At 49.5% G+C, this 27,928-nt stretch overlaps 2 protein-coding genes across 3 annotated transcripts; one reads left to right on the top strand and one right to left on the bottom strand.

Moving 5' to 3' along the window:
- On the top strand, window positions 1-19,504 carry PINK1 (PTEN induced kinase 1). Of its 2 annotated transcripts, XM_036443801.2 has the most exons (8): window positions 3-453; window positions 3,433-3,714; window positions 6,527-6,627; window positions 12,057-12,239; window positions 13,728-13,891; window positions 15,655-15,782; window positions 16,138-16,374; window positions 17,543-19,504. In XM_036443801.2, exons 1-8 carry the CDS (start codon window positions 58-60, stop codon window positions 17,810-17,812), a joined length of 1,761 nt encoding a protein of 586 aa, XP_036299694.1. In that variant the 5' UTR covers window positions 3-57; the 3' UTR covers window positions 17,813-19,504. The 2 variants fall into 2 exon arrangements, with proteins under 2 accessions (XP_036299695.1, XP_036299694.1); XM_036443802.2 differs by lacking the exon at window positions 16,138-16,374 and having other exon boundaries at window positions 1-453.
- On the bottom strand, window positions 19,309-27,928 carry DDOST (dolichyl-diphosphooligosaccharide--protein glycosyltransferase non-catalytic subunit). The gene is made up of 11 exons (XM_036443803.2): window positions 27,601-27,928; window positions 27,284-27,394; window positions 23,218-23,304; window positions 22,107-22,210; window positions 21,892-21,986; window positions 21,509-21,602; window positions 21,117-21,265; window positions 20,657-20,804; window positions 20,015-20,135; window positions 19,803-19,909; window positions 19,309-19,728 (listed from the first exon to the last, which is right to left on the bottom strand). Exons 1-11 carry the CDS (start codon window positions 27,758-27,760, stop codon window positions 19,579-19,581), a joined length of 1,326 nt encoding a protein of 441 aa, XP_036299696.1. The 5' UTR covers window positions 27,761-27,928; the 3' UTR covers window positions 19,309-19,578.

The raw sequence follows: 27,928 nt of genomic DNA, 5'->3' as shown, positions 1-27,928 counted from the left end.
CCCCCGAAGTTTGTTGTTGTTGTGACTCGCGCGCCCGACGCCCGCTTCGCCGCTACCATGGCGGTGCGACAGGCGCTGGGCCGCGGCCTGCAGCTCGGCCGAGCGCTGCTGCTTCGCTTCACGGCCAAACCCGGCCCGACCTACGGCTGGGGACGGCCCGAGTGGCCGGGGCCCGCGGCGGCCCGGGGTCGCGGAGAGCGCCCGGGCCAGGCCACGGGCCCCGGCGCGGAGCCGCGCAGGCTCGGGCTCGGGCTGCCCGACCGCTACCGCTTCTTCCGCCAGTCGGTGGCGGGGCTGGCGGCGCGGCTCCAGCGGCAGTTCGTGGTGCGGGCCCGGGGCGGCGCGGGCCCCTGCGGCCGGGCCGTCTTTCTGGCCTTCGGGCTGGGGCTGGGCCTGGTGGAGGAGAAGCAGGCGGAGGGCCGGCGGGCGGCCTCGGCGTGTCAGGACATCCAGGTGAGCGCCGCGGGCGGGCCCGCAGGTGGCCCGGAGCGGGTTTCCGCTGTGGGGGCGGGGCTGGGGCGGGGCGCTAATGGGGGCGGGGCTTGGAGACATTGAGTGACCACGCCCTGAATTAAGTCAATTGATCCTTCCTCCTCAGATTGGGACTTTCCTTGAAAATCCCCGAATAAGGCTCATTTTCAGGGTTACTGGTCTTCTGGTGCAGGGACAGTATCTCACTTTCGTTTTCCTGTGTTTCCCCTTCCTCAAACATGCTTTGGAAAGATCTGCTGCTCATTATAGGCACTGTTGCACCATGGCTCGTAGCTTTATGTCAATTTTTTAAAAATATGTTTTATTGATTTTTTACAGAGAGGAAGGGAGAGAGCTAGAGAGCTAGAAACGTCGATGAGAGAAACATCGACCAGCTGCCTCTTGCACACCCCCTACCGGGGATGTGCTCGCAACCAGTGTACATGCCCTTGACCGGAATCGAACCCGGGACCCTTCAGTCCGCAGACCGACGCTCTACCACTGAGCCAAACTGGTTTCGGCAACTTTGTGTCAATTTTTAAAAATGTTATGACACGTCGTTACAGTCTATCCCTGAGGTAGTTGTCGTCCCTAACTTATGGGTAAGGAAGCATTCTCAGAGAGGCACAATGCCATGCTTGAACTCAAAACAGCTACCCGTAGTCAAGAGCCGTGCCTCTAAGCACCGAGACAGGCTGCCTCCGCGGGTTAGCCAGACAGTTGGTGACGCAGCTGAAGCCAAAGTAAAATTAGGAGCAGAAAGGAAGACATCACACCAAACTGTTTTAGTTAACTTGGGGGGAGTTATCTTGAGTGAGTGGATATATAGGGGTTTTTAGGCTTTTTTATTTTTGGAGTATATATATATATATATATATTTTTTTTTCTTTTTATAATATATTTTATTGATTTTTTACAGAGAGGAAGGGAGAGGGTTAGAGAGCTAGAAACATCGATGACAGAGAAACTCGACCAGCTACCTCCTGCACATGCCCCCCTGGGGTTGTGCCCGCAATCAAGGCACACGCCCCTGACCGGAATCGAACCTGGGACTCTTCACTGAGCCAAACCGGTTTCGGCTGGAGTATATTTTTATTGATTTGAGAGAGAAAGGGAGAAAGAGAGAAACATCACTGCTCGGCTGCCTCCTGCAAACCCACACTGGGGATGGATCCTGCAACCTGAGCGTGTGCCCTGACCGGGAATTGAACCGTGGCCTCCTGGTTCATAGATCGTGGCTCCAATACCAAACCACACCAGCCAGCGGGCTCTTAGGCTTTTAAAAACGGCCTAAAAACAATTCAGAGACCTCTGTTTCTACCCTACTAAAACCCGCATAGCTCAGGGTCTCCAGAGAAATAGAACGCATAGGTATGTTTATAGACAAAGATTTATTTTAAGGGATTGGCTCTGCAGACCTGGAGGATGGCAAATCTGAAACCTTAAGGGCAGGTAGGCAGACCCAGGAAAGAGCCATCATTGCAGTTCAAGTGTGAAGGTCATCTGCTGGCAGAATTCCCTCTTCCAGGGCTTGGAGTGCAGACTGAGTTAGTGCTGCCTCTGCAGTTCACAGCGGAGGGCTGTGGAGCTGGGAGATGGAGTGACTTGCCCAAGGACACAGCTGGTTAAGGACGAAGCAGTGTCTCTCCCCTGTCGCCTGGTTCCCGGCCCAGTCCTTATTACTCAGCACTGGAGTGTCTCATGTGTGAGCTCTGGCTAGTTTGGGATGACAGGTGACATCTGACCTAGTCCCCTGCTACTGTCTTTGTGTTTTGCTATTGCTCAACTGGCAGGAGCCAAGGGTGGGAAACTTGATAATCCTGCTTAATAAAATTATGGAGGCTTTTTGTCACCGAGGAGCTCTGTCCTAAGCTTACCATCTACACGTCCTTTTCTCACACTTCACTTAAAATGTTTAATTATTTGACAGTTTTTTAAATTCAGGTGTTTGATTTCTTTTTTGGGGGAAAAAATCACCAGACCTGGCATCTCTAATACTAAAATTCCATATGGTGTCATAGTGGAAGAGTGGCTGCTCCATTTAGATGGAGGTATATGGGGTATATTTCACCAAGAGGAGATACAGTTTTCAAATATATGAAATGCCAGGACAAGGTCCTGAGTAATCTACTGGCTAGGTTTTTGAACAAAAGAGAGTGACATTGAAAGCAGTGTAGTTTGATCTGGCTCAGAAGCAGGTGAAGGGATGGTGTGAGAGGAGGAAAGTCTAGAGATGGGTAACTAACCACGGAACCAAAGGGATCAGCACATCAGATAGGATTTGAGGTGAAGCTTGGGTGACTTCAAATGATGTCAGCTGCCTGAAGGACTCTGATTTGGGGGGATTGCATCCCCACCAGCACCTGCATTTCCATCTATTTCCATAGGAATTATTATATTCTTGTTTCTTTCTGGAAACAGAGTGAATCCACCAGATTCCTCAGAGGTAGAGTTAGGATTTAATGATTCAGCTCCAGGGACCCTCCTGATTTTACCCCCTTGTCTGCAAAAGTGACCCCTTCACAGGTAGAGGGTGCTGTTGGCCACATACTCCTGCCCATCTACAGCTCCTGGCAGCCATCCTCTAGCTGCCTGCCAAGCTCTTTGCAGAGAGAGCTGTCTCATGACCAGAAACCTCCAGCATTGTGCTGGGATTGATGGGCAGCAAAGGATCTGTGTGTCAACTGTAGAAATTGGAAGTCCTGACCTCTTAACTACCGATGTTCAGTGTTGAGTTGTCTCTGATGCAGGCAGTGAAGCGACTGAGTGTGAGAAAAATTATTCTGAGTAATGAAGGCAGGAGGGCCTGAGCCCAGGCTGAGCAGTGAAACCTACTTTGGTTGTGTTTTTACCAGCTCCCAATCTCATACCTGAAGACCTTGCCCCACTATTTTCCCCTCCCCCATTTCCCATTCTTAGCTTTCCTAGTCTCCCTCTCTCACAGTGTGTTTTTCCTCACAGACCATTTTCACCCAGAAGAGCAAGCTGCTCCCTGACCCGCTGGACACTAGACGCTGGCAGGGCTTCCAGCTGGAGGAGTACCTGATAGGGCAGTCCATTGGCAAGGGCTGCAGTGCTGCTGTGTATGAGGCCACCATGCCTGTGCTGCCCCAGAACCTGGAGGTGGCAAAGAGCATCCGGCTTCTTCCAGGAAGCGCCCCAGACATCATCCCCCCAGGAGAGGGGCGCGCTCCACAGACCCCTACTTTCCCCTTCGCCATCAAGATGATGTGGAACATCAGGGTAAGAGCGGGCTTCCATCTTCAGAGTGTCAGTGTCAGGGGGCCTGATGAAGCCTTTTCCCCAGGAAAAGACAGATTCTCCACAGTCCAGCTGCTTATGTAGTTCAGGAGTGTGAAGCCCTGTGTCTCAAAAACGCAGGATGTCCACACATCACCTGGGGATTGACAGATTCTGATCTGTCTGGGGTGGGCTTGAGATTCTGTCAGTAAGCTTCCAGGTGACACCCATGCTGCTGGTTGTGAAACAAAGTTTGAGTAACAAGTGCCTAACCAGTGGTTTCTCAGCTGGCAGTTCTGGCTGATCAGTTAGTTCATTTCAGGACCACAGTTAACCACCATCTTTTCTCCTCCCCATGACCTGCCTCACTGGAAAGGAGGAGCACACTCCTTGTCTCTAGCCTCACCCTCCACCTTTCCTCCAGATCAGAGGCTTGCTTGTCACCTTCCTGCTGTCAATCCTGGGAGGACTCCAGGTGTTGGGCTATTGAGTATACCAGGTGTACCGGTTAATAATGCAGATTTGGAATCAAGGAAAACAGGATAATTTCAAGAGAAAAATCAAAAGTGCCTTATTCAAAGTAATGTCCATCGCTAGTTACACATTTCCCCCATCTTTCAGGTAATTTGTGGATACCGTTCCAATAGAACTTTTCTTGTTTTGAGGCAAACCATTCAGAGACCCCATTTTCCACTTCTTCATACGTTTTGAAGTGCTTCTTAGGAAGTGCATGTACAAGTGGTAATCTGAAGGATCAAGGCCTGGTGAATACATCGGGTGGGTTAATACTTCCCAGGCAGGATCTTTTAACGTGTCTTTAACTGATTTTGAAGTGTGCAATGGTGCAAATCATGAAGCAAAATTACTTTGCCGCATCTTCTGGCCCATTCTGGTCATTTTACGATCAAAGTGTGGTTCAGTTTGATTATTTGTTGTCGGTATTAATCAGTATTGACAGTTTCATCTGGTTTTAGAAGCTCATAACACACCACACCTTCCTGATCCCACCAAACGCAGTGCATTGTCTTCTTTCCAAAGCGATTTGGCCTTGCAGTCGATGTTGATGGTTGACCTGGATCAACCCATGATTTTGTGCATTTGGGATTCTCAAATGAAATCCACTTTTCATTACCAGTCACAGTTCTATGTAAAAAAGACTTTCATGCCATTGAAGCAACATTTTACTAATGACTTTTCAGTTTTTCATTTGTCTTTAGTTCAGTTGATGTGACACCCATTTTCCTTCCTTTAACATCTTTCCCATTGCTTGTAAACAATCAAATTGTTTGCTGAGTGATGTTTAATCTTTCTGCAAGTTGTTTTTGAGCTTGACACACATCTTCATCCAATAATGTTTGTAATTGTTGGTCTTCAAACTTTTTTGGTTGACCGAGATGTTCTTTGTCTTTCACATCAAAATCATCATTTTTAAAGCATTTAAACCAGCGTTCTCAAGTATCCTGAGATGGAGCATGTTCACCATAAACTTCCTGGCGTATATGATAACTTTTTAGCAGCACTTTTCTTCAAAATAAAGTAATGAATTAAAACTTCCCACAAGTGCTCTTTTTGGCACGAAATTCGACATTATTAAGCATAAAAATATCTATGATGTTAACACCTTTAGCAAATTTGACATGAAGTTTTGAAGCTGCTGTCAATATAGCAAAAGAGCATACATATCAAATTGCATATATATCAACATATGTGTAACTCCATCTATTGAAAAAAAATCTGCGTTATTAACCGGTATTCCCCCCACAAAAACAGATTTTGGTCTATTGAGACTAATTTCTTTACCTTGACATTACATAGGTGGGCTTAGAAAATTCATCAAGACCTGATGTTCTTTCTCCTGCCCAGAGCACACATCCAAGTCTAAGGTGGAAAAGAGCCATAAGCTCATGCTGAACCCTGAAGTGCAGTTTCTTGTTTTGATTTGGGGAAGGAAGGTTATTACTGTTGCCCTTTCAAGCTGGGTTAATAGCTAACAAGCATCTGAACCTTTTGCATCAAAGCTTCACTTGTTAGGGCTTGAGAGCTTTTGCATTCAGAAAACCTAAAAGACTTGATTCTTACAAGATATATATTTTTTAAGTATATTTTATTGGTCTTTTACAGAGAGGAAGGGAGAGGGATAGAGAGTTAGAAACATCGATGAGAGAGAATCATCCATCAGCTGCCTCCTGCACACCTCCTACTGGGGATGTGCCTGCAACCAAGGTACTCTTTCTTCCTCTCTGTAAAAAATCAATAAAATATATTTTTTTTAAAAGAAGGGAGAGGGAGAGCGAGATAAAGACATCTATGATCAGAGAGAATCATTGATTAGCTGCCTTCCTCAGGTCTCCACTGGGGATCGAGCCCTCAACCCTTACCAGAAATCAAACCATGACCTCCTGGTTCATAGGTCAACGCTCAACCACTGAGCCACACCGGCTGGGCTTGTCTTTTTTTTTTTCTTTTTTCTTTTTTTAATATATTTTATTGATTTTTTTTTAGAGGAAAGGAGAGAGAGAGCCAGAAACACTGATGAGAGAGCAACATCGATCAGCTGCCTCCTGCACACCCCCCACTGGGGATGTATACCAGCAACCAAGGCACATGCCCTTGACTGGAATCAAACCCGGGACCCTTCAGTCTGCAGGCCGACACTCCATCCACTGAGCCAAACCGGTTTTGGCAGGCTGGGCTTATCTTGAAGGTCAAAATTTATTCTAAGAATAAGTGTTCTGATCTGGATTACAAGGAGGGGTTGGACTTGCCATTCTGCTTGGGTCTCTATAACCCTGGATTCATTGTGGATTTGTTTCAGGCCGGCTCCTCCAGCGAAGCCATTTTTAGAACAATGAGCCAGGAGCTAGTCCCAGCTAGTCGAGTGGCCTTGACCGGGGAGTATGGAGACTTCACTTACAGGTAAGCACCCACCAGACTGGCTGTGAGTTCTTAGAGAGCAAAACCATCACCTGTCCTCGGCACTCAGCACAGTGTCTGACATGGCATGAGGATGATAGCAAATGCTTCCTGAATGGTGCAGCTAATGATGGGTTTTTGGTTGGTGGGTCATTAACTTGGGAAAGATTGTAGATTACCTGCCAATGCACACGAGTGAGGAGAGAGGGCCATCCCCAAACCCCATTTCAGGAAGTAGGGAATTGATCTGATTTCTGATTCTTCCTAAGTAATGCCCAGGGGAGCACCACCTGTCTGTACCAGCTGAGCTCTGCCCCAGCAGAGGTGGCATTCTTTCCTCTAACAGCTGCAGGGCATCTAATGATGCTGACAGGTTAAGTGGCCTGTTCCCCAAGAGTTCTCCATGAGGCCCAGGAGCCAGAAGTCTCAGGAGCAGGCAGGCGTGGGAAGTTCTAGAATGGTGTACGCTCAGGTGCTGAGGGAACCCAGAGGTGGTGTGTGCGTGACAAGGGTGGGCCATTCAGAATGGCCTCGCGAAGGGGCATTCGTGGTGCCTTTTGAAGGATGACTGGTCATTAGCTCGGCAAAGCAGTAGGAAAAGAGCAGTGCCCTCGGAGGAGCGGTGGGCAGCTGCCTTGTGGACGGGGGCTCGTAAGACCCGTGTCCATAGGTTTGAGCTATGACAACAGGAATTGTGCTCACTGTAATATTTGCAGACCATCAGGAGGAGGTGGGGCTGCTGCAGGTTAGGTGATTTACTGAAGGATTGGTTTGCCAACCTAGTTCTGTCAGAGCAGGAAGGTAGAAATAGGGACTTACGGGAATGTACATGGAAAACCTCTTGCGTTGCTTGGAAGGCACCAGTATAACTGAGGGTCTGGCAGGTCTGTGGGCTCAGCACTGTCCTCTTCTCCTGATTCCTGTGTGGGGAAAAGTGGACCACACCGTCAGCTGCCTTTGGGGGGCTAATATTATGGTGTTAGCTTCAGCCTGCAGACAGGGTGCTGTGAGCACTAAGATGTCCCTGCTGCAGAGTCCTGCCCAGACTTCTCATGAAACAGTCCCTGCCACTCTCCATCCTTTACCGTGCCTTAGTTCCTTTTCATCACAGCGATCACATCAGACTGTAAATCATAGAGGAGTGTGTCTATTTATTCCCAGTCTCTTCAGCTGTGCTAGATGCTCTCTGAGGCCAGGACTTGCAAGTTTTGCTTCCTGCATTCCCCCACAGCTCAGTGAGTGTCTGTTGAACGGTTAGGTGAATATGGCCAAAGGTCTGTACTAAAGTACAGGTGACATCTAACGCGGTCTCAGGAGAAACTCTTCCCTGAGAGCCCTGGGTGTATTCTACTGGCCTTTGCTCATCTAGGGATCCCAGATTTGGCCCTTTGCATCTGCTCTCCTACTTCTCCCACCTGATTGCTTTTTTTATTTATTTTTTTTATCTTTATTGTTGAAAGTATTACATATGTTTCTTCCCCCTCTCTCCCATTGTCCTCTCCCACCCCACTCCCCCTGATTTCTTTATTGTTGTTTTTCTAATACACTTTTATTGATTTTAGAGAGGAAGAGAGAATCACTGATTGGCTGCCTCCTGCATTCCCACAACCTGGGCATGTGCCCTTCTACAGAATCGAACCTGGGATCCTTGAGTTCACAGGCCAATGTTCTAGCCACTGAGCAAAACCAGCTAGGACCCCCTGATTTCAGATCTTGTCCCGTTTACAAGCTACACTCCACCATACTGAATTCCTACTGCCCTCCCCAAGGCACCAAGCTCCTCCATGACTGTTCTGTCTCTGCATGCAATTAGCTATACAGGGCTGCCCTCCCCACAGCCTCCTGTCCTGCTCCTACACCCACATGCACGTCTCCCAGCCCAGCCCCACTCTTCTCTGGACTCCCGTGACAGCTGGCAGAGCTCTCCCATGTGGCTCTGACAGCCTTCAGCTTTGATCCTGGTTCTTCCACTAGCCCCAGGGGCCCAAGGGAACAGTGCCTTGACTCTTTTTTTTTTTTTTAATTTAATAAATCTTTATTGCTCAGATTATTATTTTTTTAAATATATTTGATTGATTTTTCACAGAGAGGTAGGGAGAGGAGAAAGAAAGAGAGCTAGAAACACTGATGAGAGAGACATCGACCAATTGCCTCCTGCACACCCCACACCAGGGATGCGCCCGCAACCAAGGTACATGCCCTTGACCAGAATCGAACCTGGGACCTTTCAGTCCGCAGACCGACGCTCTATCCACTGAGCCAAACCAGTTTCAGCTATTGCTCAGATTATTACAATTGTTTCTCCTTTTTCTCCCCGTAGCTCCCTTCCACCCTGTTCCCACCCCATCCTCTGCCCTTACCTCCCCTCCGTTGTCCTCATCCGTAGGTGTACAGTTTTAATCCAGTCTCTTCCTGAACCCCCACATACCCCTTTCCCCCTGATAATTATCAATCCAATCCCTTTCTTTGCCCCTGATTCTATTATATTCACCAGTTTATTCTGTTCCTCAGATTTTTAATTCACTTGGTTTTTAGATTCACTTGTTGATATATATGTATTTGTTGATCATAATTTTTATCTTTATTTTTTTCTTCTTCTTCCTCTTCTTAAAGAATACCTTTCAGCATTTCATATAATACTGGTTTGGTGGTGATGAACTCCTTTAGTTTTTTCTTATCTGTGAAGCTATTTAGCTGACCTTCAATTCTGAATAATAACTTTGCTGGGTAGAGTATTTTTGGCTGTAGATTCCCGCTATTCATCACTTTGAATATTTCTTGTCACTCTCGTCTGGCCACATAGTTTCTGTTGAGAAATCAGCTGACAACCGTATGGGTGCTCCTTTATAGGTAACTGTTCTCCTCTTGCTGCTTGTAATATTCTCTTTGTCTTTTGCTCTTGGTATTTTAATTATGATGTGTCTTGGTGTGATCCTCTTTGGATTCCTTTTGTTTGGGGTTCTGTGTGCTTCCTGGACTTGTAAGTCTATTTCTTTCACCAGATAGGGGAAGTTTTCAAATAGGTTTTCAGTATCTTACACTCTCTTCTTCTGGCACCCTCATAATTCTGATGTTGGTACGCTTAAAGTTGTCCGAGAGGCTCCTTACACTACCTTCAACTTTCTGGATTCTCTTCTCTTTTTGCTTCTTCAGAGGAGTGTCCTTTGCCTCTTTGTATTCCAAATCTTTGACTTGATTCTTGCATTCCTCTAGTCTGCTGTTGGGTCTCTGTATAATATTTTTTATTTCAGTCAGTGTATGTTTAATTTCTAGTTGGTCCTTTTTTATATCCTCGAGGGTTTCATTACATTTATTGGCCTTTTCTAGGAAATTCTTTAAAAACCTTATAACTGTGGTTTTGAACTCTATATCCAGTCTTTTGTTCTCCTCCATTTCTTTCATTTAAAATCTGTTTCCTTGTCTTGGCATTTTCGCTGCTTCCCTGAGTTGGTAGGGTGGCTTTGTGTGCTTGATGTCCTATATGGCCCAGTGAATCAGCCTCCCCAGTTACCTGAGGTAGACACTTTTGGTGCTCCCCTTTGTAGACTGTGTATACAGCCTTGTTGTAGTTAAATCTTAATTGTTGTTGCTATCACTGGGAGGAATTGACCTCCAGGCCAATTGGATGTGAGTATCAGCTGTGTCTATGTTGGGATACCTTCTATATTGGAGACAGTCTTATAGGATCAAACTTGCAAAATTGCAACAGCCTCTGTGCTCAGCTTGGATGGGGCAGAGTCTCAGGGCTGAGCTGACTGTCTAGGCTTCCTGTCAGCCCTGCCCTTGTGTGAGCGCCTCAGACCTCTGCCTTTCGCTGCTCCCCGGAGTTTCTGCCTGACAGTTCAGATTTCCCTTGTAAGAGCGTGGGTGCCCCAGGGGCTCGCCTGGAACTGGGTTGGGTCTCTGGTATGGAGCTCTGACTCGTTCCGCTATGGAGAGGCTGCAGCAACTTCCACAGTCAGACCTCTGTGCATGCACTCACTTGTGAGCGCCTTTAGGGCGCCTCTAGGCCCTGCCTTTTACAGCTCCCGGCTCCCCCGAGTCTCCCAGTCTCTGAGTCTCGGGGTGCCTTTCTCTACAGTCCAGACTCCACCCGTATGAGCCCGGGTCCATGGGGTTTCGGCCGGGGTTGGGGTTCGGTGTAGTCAGGGGCTTCCTTTCCCCTCCTGCCAGCCAGGCACTCGGCCGCCCTTCCTCTCTGCACGCGAGCGTCTCCCTACTTCAGCGCTTTGCGGCTCCCCTAATCCGTGAGCCTCTCTCCTTCTTTCTAGTTGTAGATTTCCCACTCAGCCAGCTTTCCTGCGGTTTTGGATGATGTCCATTCTGTCTCTTAGTTGTTGTTTTGAAATCGTTGTGCGAGGCGGCAGCTTAGGTGCTTACCTAGGTCGCCATCTTGGTTTCTCCTTGACTCTTGATTGCACAGAGCAGGAGCCCAGTGAATAGAAAGAACAGTAGAAGCCACACAATAGCTGGACCTACAGAGCTCGGGAACCGAGGCAGCTCTGAGGACAGGCAGGCGTCATGCTCCCTAAGAATTGTCTTGATGTCTCTGGGCTTCTATTCCATTGTCCTCTGATACCCGGTGTTCTTATTTCTTACCCCATGGCTCTTGTGTTCCTGCCTGCCTTTGGCTTGCACACCTCCTTGGCTTCCAGTGGCCTAAGCACATCTCATGTATCCTTTCACCAGCTCCATTGCATCAGAGAGATTCTACCTAGCCCCTTCCCTTTTCCTGTCAGCCATTTGGATCTGATGTGTCCAGGCTTGTTACCCTTAGTCCAGTCGTCTTTGGTTGAGACTGTGAGTGAATGGATGAATGGATTCAGACAGTTGGGGATAGAGTTGTCACCTAACTGCCCTCCTGGAGAAAGAGGGCAGGGAGGGCAGTTAGGTGACAACTCTATCCCCAACTGTCTGAATTCATTCATTCATTCAACAAAGGTTTATTGAGCTCATACTCCACACCAAGTGTTATTGCGAGAACTTGGAATCACAGAGATGCTCGTCCTTTCTTTACAAGTATTACCAACCTTATGAGGTATGCTACTACCTTTTTCCCTGTACTTGAGACTGAGCCCAGAGAAGTTTACTTGGCCAAGGATGTACAGTGGCAGACCTGGAATCCAAACTCAGACGACTAGTCATTCCAGGTGCTCTTAACAACTATCTGCCACATGGGATGATGGGTGGACGAAGGATGGATGGAAAGAAGGACTGGCTTTTATCTGGGCTCATCAAATGTGATGCGTCACCTTAATGGTTTTTTTCTCTAACACCAGACTTTGCATCTGTAACATAGCAGATCTGTAGTAAATGTTCAATGTAAATGGTGGATAAATGAATGGCAGTATTTACTGTGGCCTTACGTTATCTTTCCAACTCTTGTTACCTGTTACTGGGCTCATAACATTTGTCCTTTTTGATTGAAACAGAAAATCTAAGGGAGGTCTGAAGCAACTGGCTCCTCACCCTAACATCATCCGGGTCTTCCGCGCCTTCACATCGTCTGTCCCACTGCTGCCAGGGGCCCTGGTCGACTACCCAGATGTGCTGCCCCCACGTCTTTACCCCGAAGGCGTGGGCCACGGGTGGACGCTTTTCCTCGTTATGAAGAAGTAAGTGCAGGAGTGTGGCAGGACCTGGAGTGAGTGGGCGCTGTCCCTGCCTCTGTGCACCAGGAGTCCAGGGTCACAGGGAAGCGGGAGATAAGGCCATGCCAAGGGCAAGTTTCCATAAACAGAATCTCTTCATTTAGAAGAGACTTTTCACCTTGTGCTTTTATTTAAAATACTGGAGACCTGATGCATGAAATTCATGTAGGAGTAGGTAGGCCTTCCTTCCCCCAGCTGCTGGCACCAGCTTCCCTTTGGTACCCAGGACCCAGACTTCCTTCTGGGTGCTGGCAGGCTCCCAGGACCCAGGCTTCCCTTTCAGCCCCAGCTTCATCCAGAAGGACGTCTGGTCTAATTAGGATATTATGCTGTTGTTGTTATAGATTATTATAGACTAGAGGCCCGGTGTATGAAATTTGTGCATGGGAGTGGGGCGGGGGGGGTGGGGTGGGGGGGTTCCCCTCAGCCCAGTCTGCACCCTCTCCAATCCCGGACCCCTCAGGGGATGTCGGACACCCCTCTCAAAATCCGGGACTGCTGGCTCTTAACTGCTCACCTGCCTGCCGGCCTGATCGCCCTTAACTGCCCCCCTCTGCCTCCCCACTCCTCACCCCCCTGCTGGCCTGGTTGCCCCATGCAGCCTGCTGTTCAGTTGTTTGGTCGTCCCTCACTAACCGCCCCGCCAGCCTGCTGTTTGGTCGTTACTGTTACTGTGACAGCATCATGGACAGTTTGCATATTCCTCTATTAGTATAAATGTATGTTTTTGATTTTAGAAAGGGAGGGACAGAGAAACATAAACGATGAGATAAAATTCATTGGTCAGCTGCCTCCCACATGCCCCCCACTGGGGATTGAGCCTGCAACCTGGGCATGTGCTTTGTCCGAGAACAGAATCATTCTGGTTCTTCATAGGTCACTGAGCCACATGACTGGGTACACCTAGTGCTTTTAATGCATTTGACTTTGTCCTTCTCTGTGGCTGCCTTCTCGGTGTGTGTGTGTGTGTGTGTGTGTGTGTGTGTGTGTGTGAAGGGAGAGGGAAAGAAAAACATCAATAAGCCTTGATTAGCTGCCTTGATCAGCTGCCTCCTGCACACTCCCTGCTGGGGATCGAGCCTGCAACCCAGGCATGTGCCCTTGACCGGAATTGAACCTGGGACCCTTCAGTCCACAGTCTGCTGCTCTATCCACTGAGCCAAACCAGCTAGGGCTGTTTGTTTTTTAACATACACAGTTCTTCTCCCCCTCTGAACCCCTGAATACTGCAGTCATGGACATTTTAAGAAAATGAGATCTATACTATTAACTTTCAACACGTGAGGCCTGGCTCGTGCCAATTTCAGGATAGTGGGTGGGAACAAAGGATACTTGGGGCAAAAAGAAATAAAAAAATCTCCAGGAAAAAGAGGCAAGTCCATCATCCTAGTAATAAATAAGATGCTCACAAGTGTCCGTGCATGATAGAAGTTCCGTCGCCTTCTCCACCAGCTACCCCTGTACTCTGCGCCAGTACCTTCAAGTGAAGACCCCAAGTCCCCGCCTCGCCACTGTGATGATCTTGCAGCTCTTGGAAGGAGTGGATCATCTGGTTCAACAGGGCGTCGCACACAGAGACCTGAAATCTGACAACGTCCTTGTGGAGCTGGATGCAAGTAGGTGCCCGCCCCACTGCAGCTTTCCGGGGGTCGGGGGACATGGGTCCTCTTTGGTTTTTATGTCCTATTGTAGGCTGTATCTATAGTTAGCTCTGTACAAAGACATGCGCAATCTGTTTTTCAAAGTGGGAGCTTTCATTCTCTGTGGGATTTGTGGAGTGATTAACATTCCCAAGTTCCTTTCTGTTGCCCATTTACAGAGCAACCCTAGTGGTGGAAGTTTTCTCCATTAAAGTAAAAGAGGTAGACTTTAGCTCAATATAAGAATTTCCAAACTGAAAGCCATCCAAATATAAGCCCAGATGCCTCTAGAAATAATGAGTTCCCCATCACTGGAAGCATTCAAGTAGAAGGTGGATGGTTAATTATTTGGGGATACTGTAAAGTAGTTCATAGATCTGATCACTTTTGATCTAGATTTAGAATAAATATGCAATTAAATTATCAGAGGAATTGGCTTTTTTTTTTTAATATATATTTCTTTATTGATTTCAGAGAGGAAGGAAGAGTTAGAGATAGAAACATCAATGGGAGAGAATCATTGACCAGCTGCCTCCTGCACGCCCCCTACTAGGGATTGAGCCCAAAACCCAGGCATGTGCTCTTGGCCTGAATTGAATCTGGGACTTTTCAGTCCTCAGGCCAATGCTCTATCCACTGAGCCAAACTGGCTAGGGCAGGAACTGGCTTCTTAACCCTTTGCACTCCGCTGTCCCCTCTCAGGGGACATCGGAATTCTAGCATATCACTCGGATGTCCCCTCTCAGGGGACATTGCAGTTTATTAGTGATTACGAGGAATTGAGTTAATTCAACGCACGTGTCCGCCGCAAAGTAGCGTCGAGTAGCTGGTAGCCAATGTCCAGAATGGTTCGGAGTGCAAAGGGTTAAAGGAAGTCTGTGTGAATCCTTTTACAAATAACTTACAAATAACAAATTCCTAATGCACCTGATTCTTAGGTTTGGATTTGGGTTTTCAGGTTCAAATAAGGGCCCTTAGAGGTCATTTGAGCCAAGCACCCGCTGTTGAGTAAAGTATGAGCAGTCCTTCAGCCTTGGGATAGGTCCAATGACTTCATTATTTAGATTGATCCAAACTTTTTTTTTCTTTTTTTAAATATATTTTATTGATTTTTTACAGAGAGGAAGAGAGAGGGATAGAAAGCTAGAAACAACGATGAGAGAGAAACATTGACCAGCTGCCTCCTGCACACCCCCTACTGGGGATGTGCCCGCAACCAGTGTACATGCCCTTGACCAGAATCGAACCTGGGACCTTTCAATCCGCAGACTGACACTCTATCCACTAAGCCAAACCAGTTTTGGCGATCCAAACTTTTTGTTGTTAATCCTCACTTAATATTTTTCCCACTGATTTTTAGAGAGGAGAGAGAGAAAGAGTAACATTGATGTGAGAAACACATATCAATTGGCTGCCTTTGACTGGAAATCCAACCTGGCACCCTTTGTGTGCATGGGCCAACGCTCTAACCACTGAGAACACTGGTCAATCTAGATTGACCCAAACTTTTATCCAGTTCTTTGAGGGCTTTGTCAGGGAGCCTTCATTTTCTAGAGGCATTTCTGTATTCGTGTAGCTGGCCTTCCCATTTGCCGAGAGCTCTCTGCTGTCCTGTACCAACCGAGTCCCTGTCAGCCCCCCTCCCCCATGTCTTGATGGTGGCTTTAGTGGGTTCCTAGGAGGGCCTCTCGGAGGAAAGCTGGAGAAGCAGTCGCTTACCTCCTCTGTCCCTTCCCCAGACGGCTGCCCCTGGCTGGTAATCTCGGATTTTGGTTGCTGCCTGGCTGATGAACGCATCGGCCTGCAGTTGCCCTTCACCAGCTGGAATGTGGATCGGGGCGGAAACGGCTGCCTGATGGCTCCTGAGGTGAGTCCCGCTGAGATGTCATGCACCATCAGCGACTCTGGTGTTTCCACTGATAGAACAAGACTTCATACCTCATCATTTTCTCAGCTCCTCCAGCTTTCATGGCCCATGGTTTGGCACCAGTCCCTTTCCTGCCACTTTGCTGTAGTCTGGATCTCCCTAATGTTCCAGGGAGATGCATGTTTTGTCAGCACTAAGTTGACAGCTAGGCAGATTCTTCTGGGTCTGAGCTACAGCTCACCAAAATTCTAGGTTCGTTAGGACAGAGTTCAGTTAGCCCATGAATCAGGTGGCATGCAGGAGCACGAGTAGAAATGCCAGCACCGTGATTGCTCACCCATTGCTTTCTGAGCAGGTGTCCACGGCCTGCCCTGGCCCCAGGGCAGTGATTGACTACAGCAAGGCTGATGCCTGGGCAGTGGGAGCACTCGCCTATGAAATCTTCGGGCTCCCCAACCCTTTTTACGGTGAGAATGGAGTCTACCTTGAAAGCCGAAGCTACCAAGAGTCTCAGCTGCCTGCACTGCCCGAGTTCGTGCCTCTAGATGCAAGACAGCTGGTGAGATCACTGCTGCAGCGGAAGGCCAGCAAGGTGAGGCCATCCCCAGGTTTTGCAGGGATTGTGCAGGTAGAAACCTCAGAGTAAATAGTGTTGGGCAAGCTCTAGACCAGGAGTTGGGAACATCTGCCCCACAGGCATACAGCTCCCAAAATCATTGGGACTGTCCCTGCCAAGGCATTAGGGGTGAGTTAATTACATGTTTGCCCAAATAAATATAGCAGGCTAATTTTTAAGTTAACCCTTTGCACTCCGAACCATTCTGGACATTGACTACCAGCTACTCGACGCTAACGGCGGAAACGTGCGTTGAATTAACTCAATTCCCCGTAATCACTAATAAACTGCAATGTCCCGAGAGGGGACATCCAAGTGATATGCTAGAATTCCGATGTCCCCTGAGAGGGGACAGCGGAGTGCAAAGGGTTAATTTTGTGTAGAATGTTATAAATATAAAAGGTTCCCCACCCCCGATGTAGAGTGACCAACAACTCTTCTGCCTTACAAAGTTTTAAAAACCAAGTATAGGAGAGCAAAGTAGAGTTTAGTATGATTGGAACAGGGGGACAAGCCACCAAATTAGAATCCCAGCAAGTCAACCGTTCGTTGCTTACGTTACTCAGGAGGAGAAAGGTGCATTTTTAAGAAATGCCTGTTGGAGGTGTAGTTTATGGGAACGGCTGAGATCTAATGAGGCAGTAGATGTGAAGACAGCAGATCTGGACTTTTTGAAGTTACTATAAGGAGTCTAAAGGCGAGGCCACACGGAGCGGCAGGTCTCTCGTTCAGGTGGCATGCTTAGTGAAAGAGCTGAGGCAGTCCAGGGCTCAAATTCTGCTCTTCCACGTCCCTCCCGTCTTGCACAGTGTGCTGTCATGGTCACAGTCATGCTGGCTGCTGCTAGTTACTGAGATACAACTCCTTCCAGACAGTGTTCCTAGCAGGAGGCGGTTTGTGTCCCTCCATGGGGAGGCCCACTGGGAGCACTGTCCCCAGGCACATCTGTAAACAGGGAGAGCCTGGAGCATGGGTGGAAAGCAGCCAATATGTCAGGAGGGTGAAAGTAGGAGAGAGAGGGCGGAGAAGAATTTGGTTGAGACCAGGGGAGGGAAGAACTTGAAATGATCCCTTTCCGAAGAGGGTTGTGGGCTGAACACCTTGTCACGGATGTGCTAAGCCTCAGCTTCCCTTCCCATTGCAGAGACCATCTGCCCGAGTAGCTGCTAACGTGCTTCACTTAAGCCTCTGGGGCGAACACACTCTAGCCCTGAAGAACCTGAAACTAGACAAGATGATCGGCTGGCTGCTCCAACAATCAGCAGCCACTCTGTTGGCAGACCGGCTTGCAGAGAAGAGCTGTGTGGAAACAAAAATGAAGATGTTGTTTCTGGCCAACCTGGAATACGAGACGCTGTGCCAAGCAGCCCTCCTCCTCTACTCGTGGAGGGCAGCCCCAGGAAGGCTGTTGTAGCTGGTGAATTACTAAAAGAACTTGACAGCATCTATGTCGTGATGGTCTGTGAATGCTGAGGGGGGGGCGGGTTTATGGGTCTGAGGTGTGAGGTGAAAGTCAGGAGAAAAGATGGCAGAGAGGGCTGATCAGTGGAAAAGAAGGTATCTGGTTTGGCAAAGGGGAGGAACAAGGTGAGTGAAGTTCACAGTCTGTAGCTGTTAACTCTGGCTGTGCGATTGTGGGTGCGACTACGTAAATTTATCTTTTCCTATACAAGGCCCCAGAGTAAACATCCAAGCTGCTGCAGCTACTCAACTCTGCTGTTGTAGCACAAAAGCAGTCTTAAATGTGGAAACGAACAAGTGTGGCCGCATGCCAATAGTAAAGTTTTATTTATGGACACTGAATGTCATGTGTCACTTAAATAGTCCTGTTTTTTACGTTTTTAAAAATTATTTTTGCTTGCAGGCCATACAAAAATAGGCAGCAGGCTGGACTGGCCCATAGGCCATAGTTTGCCAACCCCCTTGTCTGGATGAAGTCAAAGGGCCTAACTCTAAAAAACAACACTAAAACACTAATCACTTGGCCCCTATGTGTATGGATGGTAAAATTGTGGTGAGATCTTAGCTACAAAGGTGATCAGGTGTTAAATGTTGCCCACAAGCCCTACCTTGCGCTCCTGTTCTGTCTTCACAGACCTCTGAAGAGGAGCTGGCTGGGCTGGTAAATGAGGCTGGGGAGGGGTGACCTGCACGCCACCTTGTAGGATCCAGGCCAAGGCAGCGGTCAGCAGCATCCTCCCTGAGCCTAGGCAGGCGTGTGCACAGGTCAGTGTATTCAGGTATCAGAATGAAAAACATGCAGTCCTGGAAAACAGCCTGTGCACCCAGCTATTGCATTGAGTCTAGCAGAGCTAAAATGACCAGTGGAATGGGAATGAACAGCATGGTGTTCACACTTGCCGGTTTCCTCCTGACTAGCATTTCTTACAGGAATTGTGAAGAATTAAATGCATCTTTACAACTGCAGAATATATATGTGCCTTGGACTATTTGGCTTTAAGACTGATTCTTATACCATAAAGAAAAAAAAAAATTGTGGGCAGAGATCAACAATGGGAGGGATTTCGCATATTAATTTTGCACAAGCTCTTTAGGAATATGGCTATTGTCTAAAGCAGTGGTTGCCAACTGGTGTTCTGCAAACCATTGCTGGTCCGTGAGGTCTAAAGGTTGGCGACCGCAGGCCTAAAGCAAGTGAATGTATATTTAAGGTTCTTTTGAAAACCAAACAATTCTGTGTCTGCCATAAAGGCAAGTGCTGTTACCTTAGATTTCCCTTTTCAGCAATTCCCCACTGTCCTCTGTGTATTAATTTTATTTTATCCCTTGAGAAGTTTGGAAACACTATCATTTCATAAAGTACATCCTAGTCTTCAGCAAAATTGAGAGAGGCCACTTAGTGTTTTGTGTCCAGTTATTACCCTTTAGCAAAGCACAGGGGGAGCCAGATGAAGTTTGAGGGTAACGTTTCTATTTATTTTAGAAATGTGTAGCTGCACATTTGAAAAATACCACTCAGCACGAGATGAGAAAACTTACACAAAAAACTTACACAAAAATCACCCCTAGACCCCCACTCCTTTTGTACTCAGTGCTGCATCTCCCATCGAGGTAAGGCTATGCCACTGTCCCAAGGCTTTAAAAACAATTAAAAAAAAAGGGAAAACCAATCTTATTAAAAACCCTCCAGTCTCCATGCTGTAAGGAGTCCCAAGGCCCTCAGTCAGACTTCTCCTTCTCCTTCATGTGCAAGAAGACGATGCTGAAGATGAAGAGCCCTGCCATCATGGAGAAGGCGCTGGCGTAGTAGGGATAGGCCGAGGGGATGAAGCGCTCGTACTGCGTGTGCTGCAGCGGCCTCACGGACACCTGCAATGGGACAGAGTGACGGGCCCGGCCGCAGCTCGGTGGGACACGGCTCAGTGGGCTGTGGCTGAGCTTACCTGAGTGGAGGAGTACAGGTGTGTGTAGCCCAGCCGGTTGTAATCCACCTTAAACTGGAACACGCCGTACACGTCTGGCAGCTTGAACTGGACACTGTACTTGCCACCTGGGAAGATGACACATAGCCAGGAGGGGTTCCCAGTGCTGCTCGGCTAGCCTCCGAGAGCCAGGCGGGACCGTCTTCCCGCAGCTCCTCTGGACAGTGCTTTACCTTTCTTCTTCAGGAAGGTCCTCACGAAAGGGTCGATGCGGACAAACTCCAGCTGAATGTCATCCCCATCGAAGGGGACCCACTTGCCGTTGGAGAGCTGCTCGATCACGATGCTGTACTCCTGAGAGGAAAGGCCCGTTAGCCAGGGGCCTGGACTGGAGAGGGGCTGCACCTGGTCCCCACTCAAACCCGGCAGGAACTCCCAGGAGCTGTGAAAACCTGGGCAATAACTGAAATACCAGCTGGCAGGCTAAGCCCTCTAACTGCCATCCACACCAGCTCACAAGCAAGTGGAAGCCTGCACCCAACCCGCTCCACCCTGGGGTGCCAGCTGCTCTCGGGCATTCCTGCTTCCACGTTCACTGCTCTCTAGCCTTCCCCCACGTCTCTGGCTCAAACCCGATTCTAATGGCATTTGTCTCGTGCCCCCACTGTCGGCAAAGTGAGTCAGAGAAGCTCCTCCTGCTTCTGCACTTCCCACAAGGTCGCCCGCCATCAAGATCTCAAAACTGACTCTTCAGGGCAGAGGTTAACGCGGCCATCCACATTTAGGCCCAACACAGCAGTGTTGCATAAAAGCTTTTGAGCTGGGCCAACCTGGCCAAAACCTATGGTGCCCCTGCTCCCCCTCCAAGCTCTTACCACAAGGTCGGTGACAGTGTAGGCATTGGGTGGGGCTGTCTCGCCCACCCGATGGTGGGACACAGGCCCCACACGGAGGACACCCTCCTCTTTGAACACCCAGCGGGAGAGGGCCAGAGCTAGCTCATAGTTGCCTGTCTGGGAATACCTGCGGGAGGAAAGGGCAGAGGCTGGAACACCAGAACCACTCCTTCCCAGTGGGAACACAGAAATGAAAGGTGGAGGTGGCGCTGCTTGGGTGTCACCTGTACAGTGAGTACTCCATTTTCAAAGTGCCCAAAGGCAGAACTAACTTGGAGTGCCCCCACTACCAATATAGCAACAAAGAAGTCCTTAATGCACCTACAGATACTTAGTCTCTGACACTTTTAGCCAAAAGGCTTCTTCCTCCCCATCAGAGTCCTCCCCTCTGCACAGACCCCATCACCCAGACCACAGGCCTCAGTCCCCTGGCATCTACCTCTGGGAGCCAGGCATGGCCTTCTGCACCGCCGAGTTGAAGAAGGCGTCGCTGAAGAAGTCGAGGGAACCACTGAAGATGACCCGGGCGTTGTTCCTGGCCTGGAGCCCGGCAATCAGGAGGGTGTTCTTCCCCACCGCGTGGGGGTACTAGGAGCAACACGAGGCCGTCGTCGCCAAAGCCAGGGCCAAGGGCAGCCCCTGGGCCCCTGGCGCAAGAGGACTGCAGACTGGACCCGAACAACCCGGGCCCAGCCTGAGACACCACTGCCCACTCCCCTCCCCCATCTCGTTTCACCAGCCTCGGCAGCGTGTGCCTCCCTGCCTAGTTCTCAATAAAAAGCGCTTTGCTATCAGGCCAGATGGGGTCTCAAGTCTGCAAAGGCCCCTCACCTGGGTGATGGGTTTATCTGGGAAGAAGGAGTAGGAGGTGGAAGAGCCTGTCAGGATGTCCAACACCAAAGGGTTGTCAGGATCGGCCACCATCCTGGGAAGGAAAAGAGAACCACCCACCTCAGACCCCAAACTGCGCCCCGAGGCCCTGGGGCTCCCTAAGGCCGCCTCTCCACAGGAGTGAGTCCTACTTCCGTAACAGGCAAACACAGCTCTCCTCTTGCTGTGACTGTGAAGTTTTGACTCTTACATTATGACTTAGTCCCACCTGCACCTTCTGGAGGAAGGAGTACGCTCAAATGATCACAAGGCTGGTAGGTTTCCTGACCAAACCGAGGGACCCCTTTCCCCAGGTTTCTGCTGGTCTCTCCTCACTCACTCACCCAACACCTCGGAAGAGGATGGGGTTTAGAGACGATTTCCCAACGATGGTCGGGGCCTTCAGCAGGTTCTCGGTGTCGGCCACGATGAGCGTGTGCTGCAGCAGCAGAGGGAGGCCGGTGGTCAGGGAGTGGTGCCCACCCCATGGCCAGGGGTCCCTCCCAACTCCCGATGGTTACTACATGGGACTAAACCTAGAAGGTGATGGTCTAATTACCTGGCCAGGGTCTGAGATGTCATAGTTGTGATGGTCAATGACAGCTGTCTTCTCCTCATCGAACTCAATCCCACACTCACTGCCCAGCTCGCGAAGAGGGTCACCTGCGCGGACCCAAGAGATGCCTCGCTGAGCCCTCAGGGGTGGGCCCGGGCCAAGCTATGTCACTTGCCCTGGAATCCTTATGATCCACTTTCCCAATCAACCCAGGGCCCTGCAGCATCACCAGCTGGATGCCTAGGACAGCCTGGTAAAAATCAACAACAAACACCTGGCCTTCTCCCTCCACACACACACAGTGCCCTTGGCTCCGCACAAGACCCGTTTGAAGCAGAGTGCCACCTCCACAAGCCTGACCTGAACGAGCCCCGGCTTATAAGGCTTCTCTCTTCCTAATCATCACTTCACCAACCTCCCATCCCCCGTCCCCGTATGTGGTTCTTAAAAGCTGTCAATACTGCCGGGACCGGTTTGGCTCAGTGGATAGAGCGTCGGCCTGTGGACTGAAGGTCCCGGGTTCGATTCCGGGCAAGGGCATGTACCTTGGTTGCGGGCACATCCCCGGTAGGGGGTGTGCAAGAGGCAGTTGATCGATGATTCTCTCTCATCGATGTTTCTAACTCTCTATCTCTCTCTTCCTCTCCATGAAAAATCAATAAAATATATATTAAAAAAAAAAAAAAAAGAAAAGCTGTCAATACTGAAAAAGGTCAAACAAGATCAGCCAGGTATTATTTATGGTTCTTTCTACTTCTAAGTATCTTTAAAATTTTCCAAAATAGTAAACGAAACAAAAATTTGTCCAATGCTTTGTGTTCTACCCCATTAGGCTCTCCCTACATGCCTCCTCTTTTTAAGGAAAGAATCACCACAAATCAAGAGGGGAGGGGAAGGGAACAAAAACAGAGAAAACCGGTTTGCAGCCTTTAAAAGGGCCTGCATCTCATTGGTTCTGGTCACAGGCCAGGAGGGACTAGATGGCTCTGTAGTTCCCTCCCTCCCTCCCTGGGAAGGACCACCCAGTGACGGACAATCTGGCAGCTTCCATTTGTAAAGCTCTCCAAGCTTCCTGGAGAAATGGGGGAAGCACCAGAACTGAGATCAGACCTACCAATGTCTGAGCTGGCAGCCACCAGGACACTGCCTCCACCGTCAATAAAGGTACTGATGGTCTCCACGTTGATGTTGCCTCCAAAATCTGAAAAAGTACCAGACTCAGTGATCCAGAAGGTTCCTCTCATTGCTCCTCTGACATGGGAGGGGGTTAGGGAGATGGGGAGGAAGGGAAGGGAGCAGACCAGCCACAATCAATAACAGAATATCGCCCTCTGGAGGCCCAAAACGAGAGAAATGTTTACCATATATGCCCTGATACAAGGCAATTCTCCCATTTCCCCCAGTGTGATGATCCAAAAATGGCTTGAATTCAGCTTTTACAAGTATAAATTAAACAGTCAAACACCCACCAATTACAGTTGTCAAGTTATTTATACACTCTTCAAGTTACACGTATAATAAAAGCATAATATGCTAATTAGACCAGATGACTTTCTGGATAAAAACCACGGCAGATGGTGGCAGAGGCAGCTGCTACTGCAGCGGGGGCCAAGCCCCTTGCATGAATTCTATGCACCAGGCCTCTAGTCTATATAATCCTATTAATAAAAGGCTAACATGCAAATTGTCCCTTCGGGAGCTAGATCAACCAGGAGTTGGACCACTCACTATGACCTGTGCTGACCACCTGGGGGCAGCGCAGAACAAAGAAGGCCCTGCAGGCAGCTGGAAGGCCCCGACTGGTCCTAATTGCTGGCCAGGCCTTGGGACCCTACCTGTGCATGAATTTTGTGCACCGAGCCTCTAGCCTATATAATAAAAGGCTAAGTGACCATCACGGCCAACTGATCAGAACCAGTGCTATGATGAGCACTGACCACCAGGGGGCAGATGCTCAATGCAGGAGCTGCCCCCTGGTGGTCAGTGCACTCCCACACGGGGGGTGCCACTTAGCCAGAAGCTGGACTCTTGGCTGGTGGGTGCAGTGGTGGTGGCAAAAGCCTCTTCCGCCTCCACGGCAGTGCTAAGGAGCAGCGAACAGGCATGTAGTAAGGAGTGAAGAGTCCCAGACTGTAGGAGGGATGTCCACTGAGGGGTCCCAGGCTGCAAGAGGGCACAGGCTGGGCTGAGGGCCCCCACCCCCACCCCCACGCCCACTCATTTCATGCACCAGGCCTCTATATAAAATACTTGTTTAGAAATGCTGCATTTTCTCATTCCACAAAACAACTTCATTCAAACTCATCGCCTGCACCTTCAGAGCCACTCTGGGAGTCACCTAACATGGTTTGCAAGAGCCCATCACCTTCATTTCCGTCTGAAGTTGTCTGAGAAAGAGCACTTTTGACTTTAAGAATGATGCAGTCTATCACTGAGACTAGTACTCATTTGCACAACAGGAATAGAGTTTTTTTCTTGAAATCCTACAGGTTTATATTCATTGTAGCCATAACAGAGCCACTTCATATACTGTGCTTAAAAAAAAAAAAAAAAAGTGATCACTAAAAAGGGTCATTAATTTCCAACGTAATTGTGAGATTATCCTTTTTTGGTCAATTTGGTCAGATGTGTGCCATAAGCATTCAAAACTAGCTGTAAAGATATTCAGATATGAGAATGGCCCTCTTTAAATTGGTAATTTTCACATAAATAACAAAAACAGAGCACCTTCCTTTTCCTTCAGGCTCAGAGGAACATGATCTGGGAACTACATTTACAGAGCTATCATCCACTCTCCTCCGGAGGCCACAGCCTTAGACAAGCAGGACAGTTCCTTACAGTACAGTTGTCCCCTTAGGGACAGCGCTTTAGGACATTTCTGGTTGTCACCAGGGGCGTGTGTACTGCCATCCAGTGGTAGAGGGACCAGGATTCTGCTACACATCCTGTAGTACACAGCACAGCCCTCTGAATGAAGAATTATCCAGTCCAAAATGTTGAGTGCCGCTGCTGAAATGGAGACACCTGGGCTTAGATCTAGGCATCCCTTCACTTTTCTAAGCCCATTTCCCTACCTACAAAAAGGGACCCTGGTTTTGGGGTACAGAAGACCCTTCTTCTGTAGTCATTACTTTACTGAATTCAACTTGGAAGCGTCCTGATCCAGAGAGGGCAAGGAACCACTGAACTCGGCAACAGAAGTCAGCCAGCGTTCTCACACCTGAGGGCTAACGGTGGTCCCAGGACCATAGAAGGGCCCCTGGAGCAGGGACCAAACCCTGACCCTGACCCCCACCAGCAGATACAAGCCTCCTCCCAGGAGTGCCCGGAGGACTGCGGCCATGTTTCCCAAAGTGTGGGACCCATTCTGGGGCAGAGCTTTAAATAACGTCAAATCTCAGAGAGAGAGGGTTCCTCTGTCAGAGTGTCTCAGTTTGATTCTGGGCTTTAACACGTCCCTCACTTTCTCATCTCCTCTTGTAAGAGGACAGACGCCTCGGGCTCAAAGCCTTCGCAGGGAACACAATCCGTTAGACCTCAGCACCGCAGGTGACCTATTTACAGCTGCCTCCTCCCGAAGGCCGGGTGACACCAACTCCATTTCCGTGGCGATACTGGGTTCATTACTGGGTTCCTTTTAAAGTTTGTAAAAAGTCAGTTTAAAGAAAAACACTGTTAGCACAGGTGATATGGCACATGGTAAATATGAAGGAGGTACGGGAAGTTGACTAACACTTGGGAAACACTGTTAGGCTCTCTGACACCTACCTTCTCCCACCCATTTCTCCACCTTCTCCCCGTCTCACCCACCGTCTCCCTCCTCCTCAGCGGCACTCCCATTCTGCCTCCTGAGCACACGGCTCCTGCGCTCCACCGTGTACACCCACACCCAGGGTTTGGCATCTCATTTCAGGTCCTTATTCTTACCGCCTCAAAGGCGGACTGAAAGAACTCCTCAGGGGCAGGCTCTCTGTCGCTGTGAGGACCTCCCTCAGAGCTCCAGACACAGAAGAAACTGGGCAAACGCCAATTAACCAGCTGAAGACTCCACTCACCTACCCTGCCCCCCGCCCCCAGCAACCTGAAGATTTCCATTCGTACAACCTGGGCTCACTTCCACCCAACTACGCTTGCCTCCGGAAAGCCAACACCAAAGGCACATTCTGCAGGGGAGGTGGGGGAATCATGGTAACTGTTGGGAGCCCAGAGAAAAATCCTTCAGGGATCTCGCTGAATCCAAACTCACAGACACTACAGAGAATAAAGTAGATGCCAGCGAAACGAAAGACTTCCTGAGCTTCTTCAGCTGAAGGGAGAAACAGTAGTCCTGTCTTACCCCAGACAGGGACACCCTGAGCCCTCGGAGAAAAGGTAAATGGAAGCCACTAAAGAAGAGAATGACTGGATGCTCCCCAAAAAGCGCGACAAAGAGAAACAGCCAAAGAAAAGGAACTGGGGTATTTCGTCTGGAGAAGAATCAGATGAACCAGTTCTGATTACGTGAAGGCTGTGCCTGCAATCAAAGCATTAGCCCTCCACTCTGAGGCCCTGAGGAGTATAAGAAACCCCGTCTCCCCCGCCCCAACAAAAAATAAATAAAGTAGGAAGTAGGAGGAAAATTCCAATTTAACATAAGAACGTAACAGAGTTGTCCAGTGATGGAGCTGCCTGCCGCTAAGCTCTCTGTCACAGGAACACTGAAGTAAAGATATTCATTCTGTCTAGACCTATCCATCCAGCCTCACACAGGGAGCCAGGCTAGATCACTGCCAGGCTTTTTCAGCCTGAGAACTATGAATCCACAAGTTCAACTGCGACAGAGTCTTTACAGCACAGCACGCCCTGTTAACAGCATGCCATCTCCTCCTTCCACCCGGGCCAGCCCCGCTAGGGGGTTCCCCATCTTTCTTATCAGTGGCTTCACAGTGAAAATTCACTTCTCAGATTAGCAGGGCCCAGGCTCCAACACCTGACCCTACAACCCTCAGCTGTGTCTTTTAGGGAGCTGAGCCCTCATTGGCCCAGGATCGGAGTTAACACGTTCCTCTTCACTGGCAGCAGCTGTGGCCAGGGCTAGTGACACATCCCATGACCCAGAACATGCCCCAAGATCCAGAACGAAGCGACAGATCGGTCCTGAACCTACCATCCCGGTTGTGGGGGTGACGCGCAGCCCTTACCTTCTACCGAGGGGGAGAAGACGATGAGGTTGTCATAGAGGAACTCTCCGTACTTAATGAGAGACAGGCTGGGGTCATCTGCGGTCTTAAATGTGAGTTCAAAGCCCCGATCTGCAGGAGGAGAAGAGGCGATGAGGCTGAGGGAAACCACAGCTGCTGAGACCCCGACAGCCCTCCCCTCACCCCCAGCGCCAGGCCAGACCTTGGCGGCCCGCTCGTGCAAAACGAGTGCGAGGAAGGATGGCCGTTGCCCTCGGGCTGGGGGACCTTTTCCAAACTCAGGCTTTCACCCGCCGCCCCCTCGGACCCCGTCTCACCCTTCAGACTCCGGAAGAAAAGCGAATGAGTCTCCCGCACGTTGAGGTTGTCCAGCAGCACTAGGGTGCGGGGACCGCTGGCGCCGACCAAGCCGAGCGAGGGGAGGAGCAGCAGCAGCCACGAGAGGGAACAAACGCGGGCGCCGGCGCCAAGTTCCATCTTTCTGCTCCTGCCCAAGGACCGCGGCACCTGGCCACCGGAAGTGCCCCAGCTAGCCAATCGCGGCTCGGGACCCTGGAGTTCCACCCGGAAGTGATCTGCGTACGCCGGGGCTGGGCGCCGGGAGCGGCTGTTCGGATGATAGGAACCGAGCCAGGAGCACCACCG

Source organism: Pipistrellus kuhlii, unplaced genomic scaffold (assembly GCF_014108245.1).
Source record: "Pipistrellus kuhlii isolate mPipKuh1 unplaced genomic scaffold, mPipKuh1.p scaffold_m20_p_2, whole genome shotgun sequence".
Classification (NCBI taxonomy): Eukaryota; Metazoa; Chordata; class Mammalia; order Chiroptera; family Vespertilionidae; genus Pipistrellus; species Pipistrellus kuhlii.
This window is presented reverse-complemented; position numbering and strand designations above follow the sequence as displayed.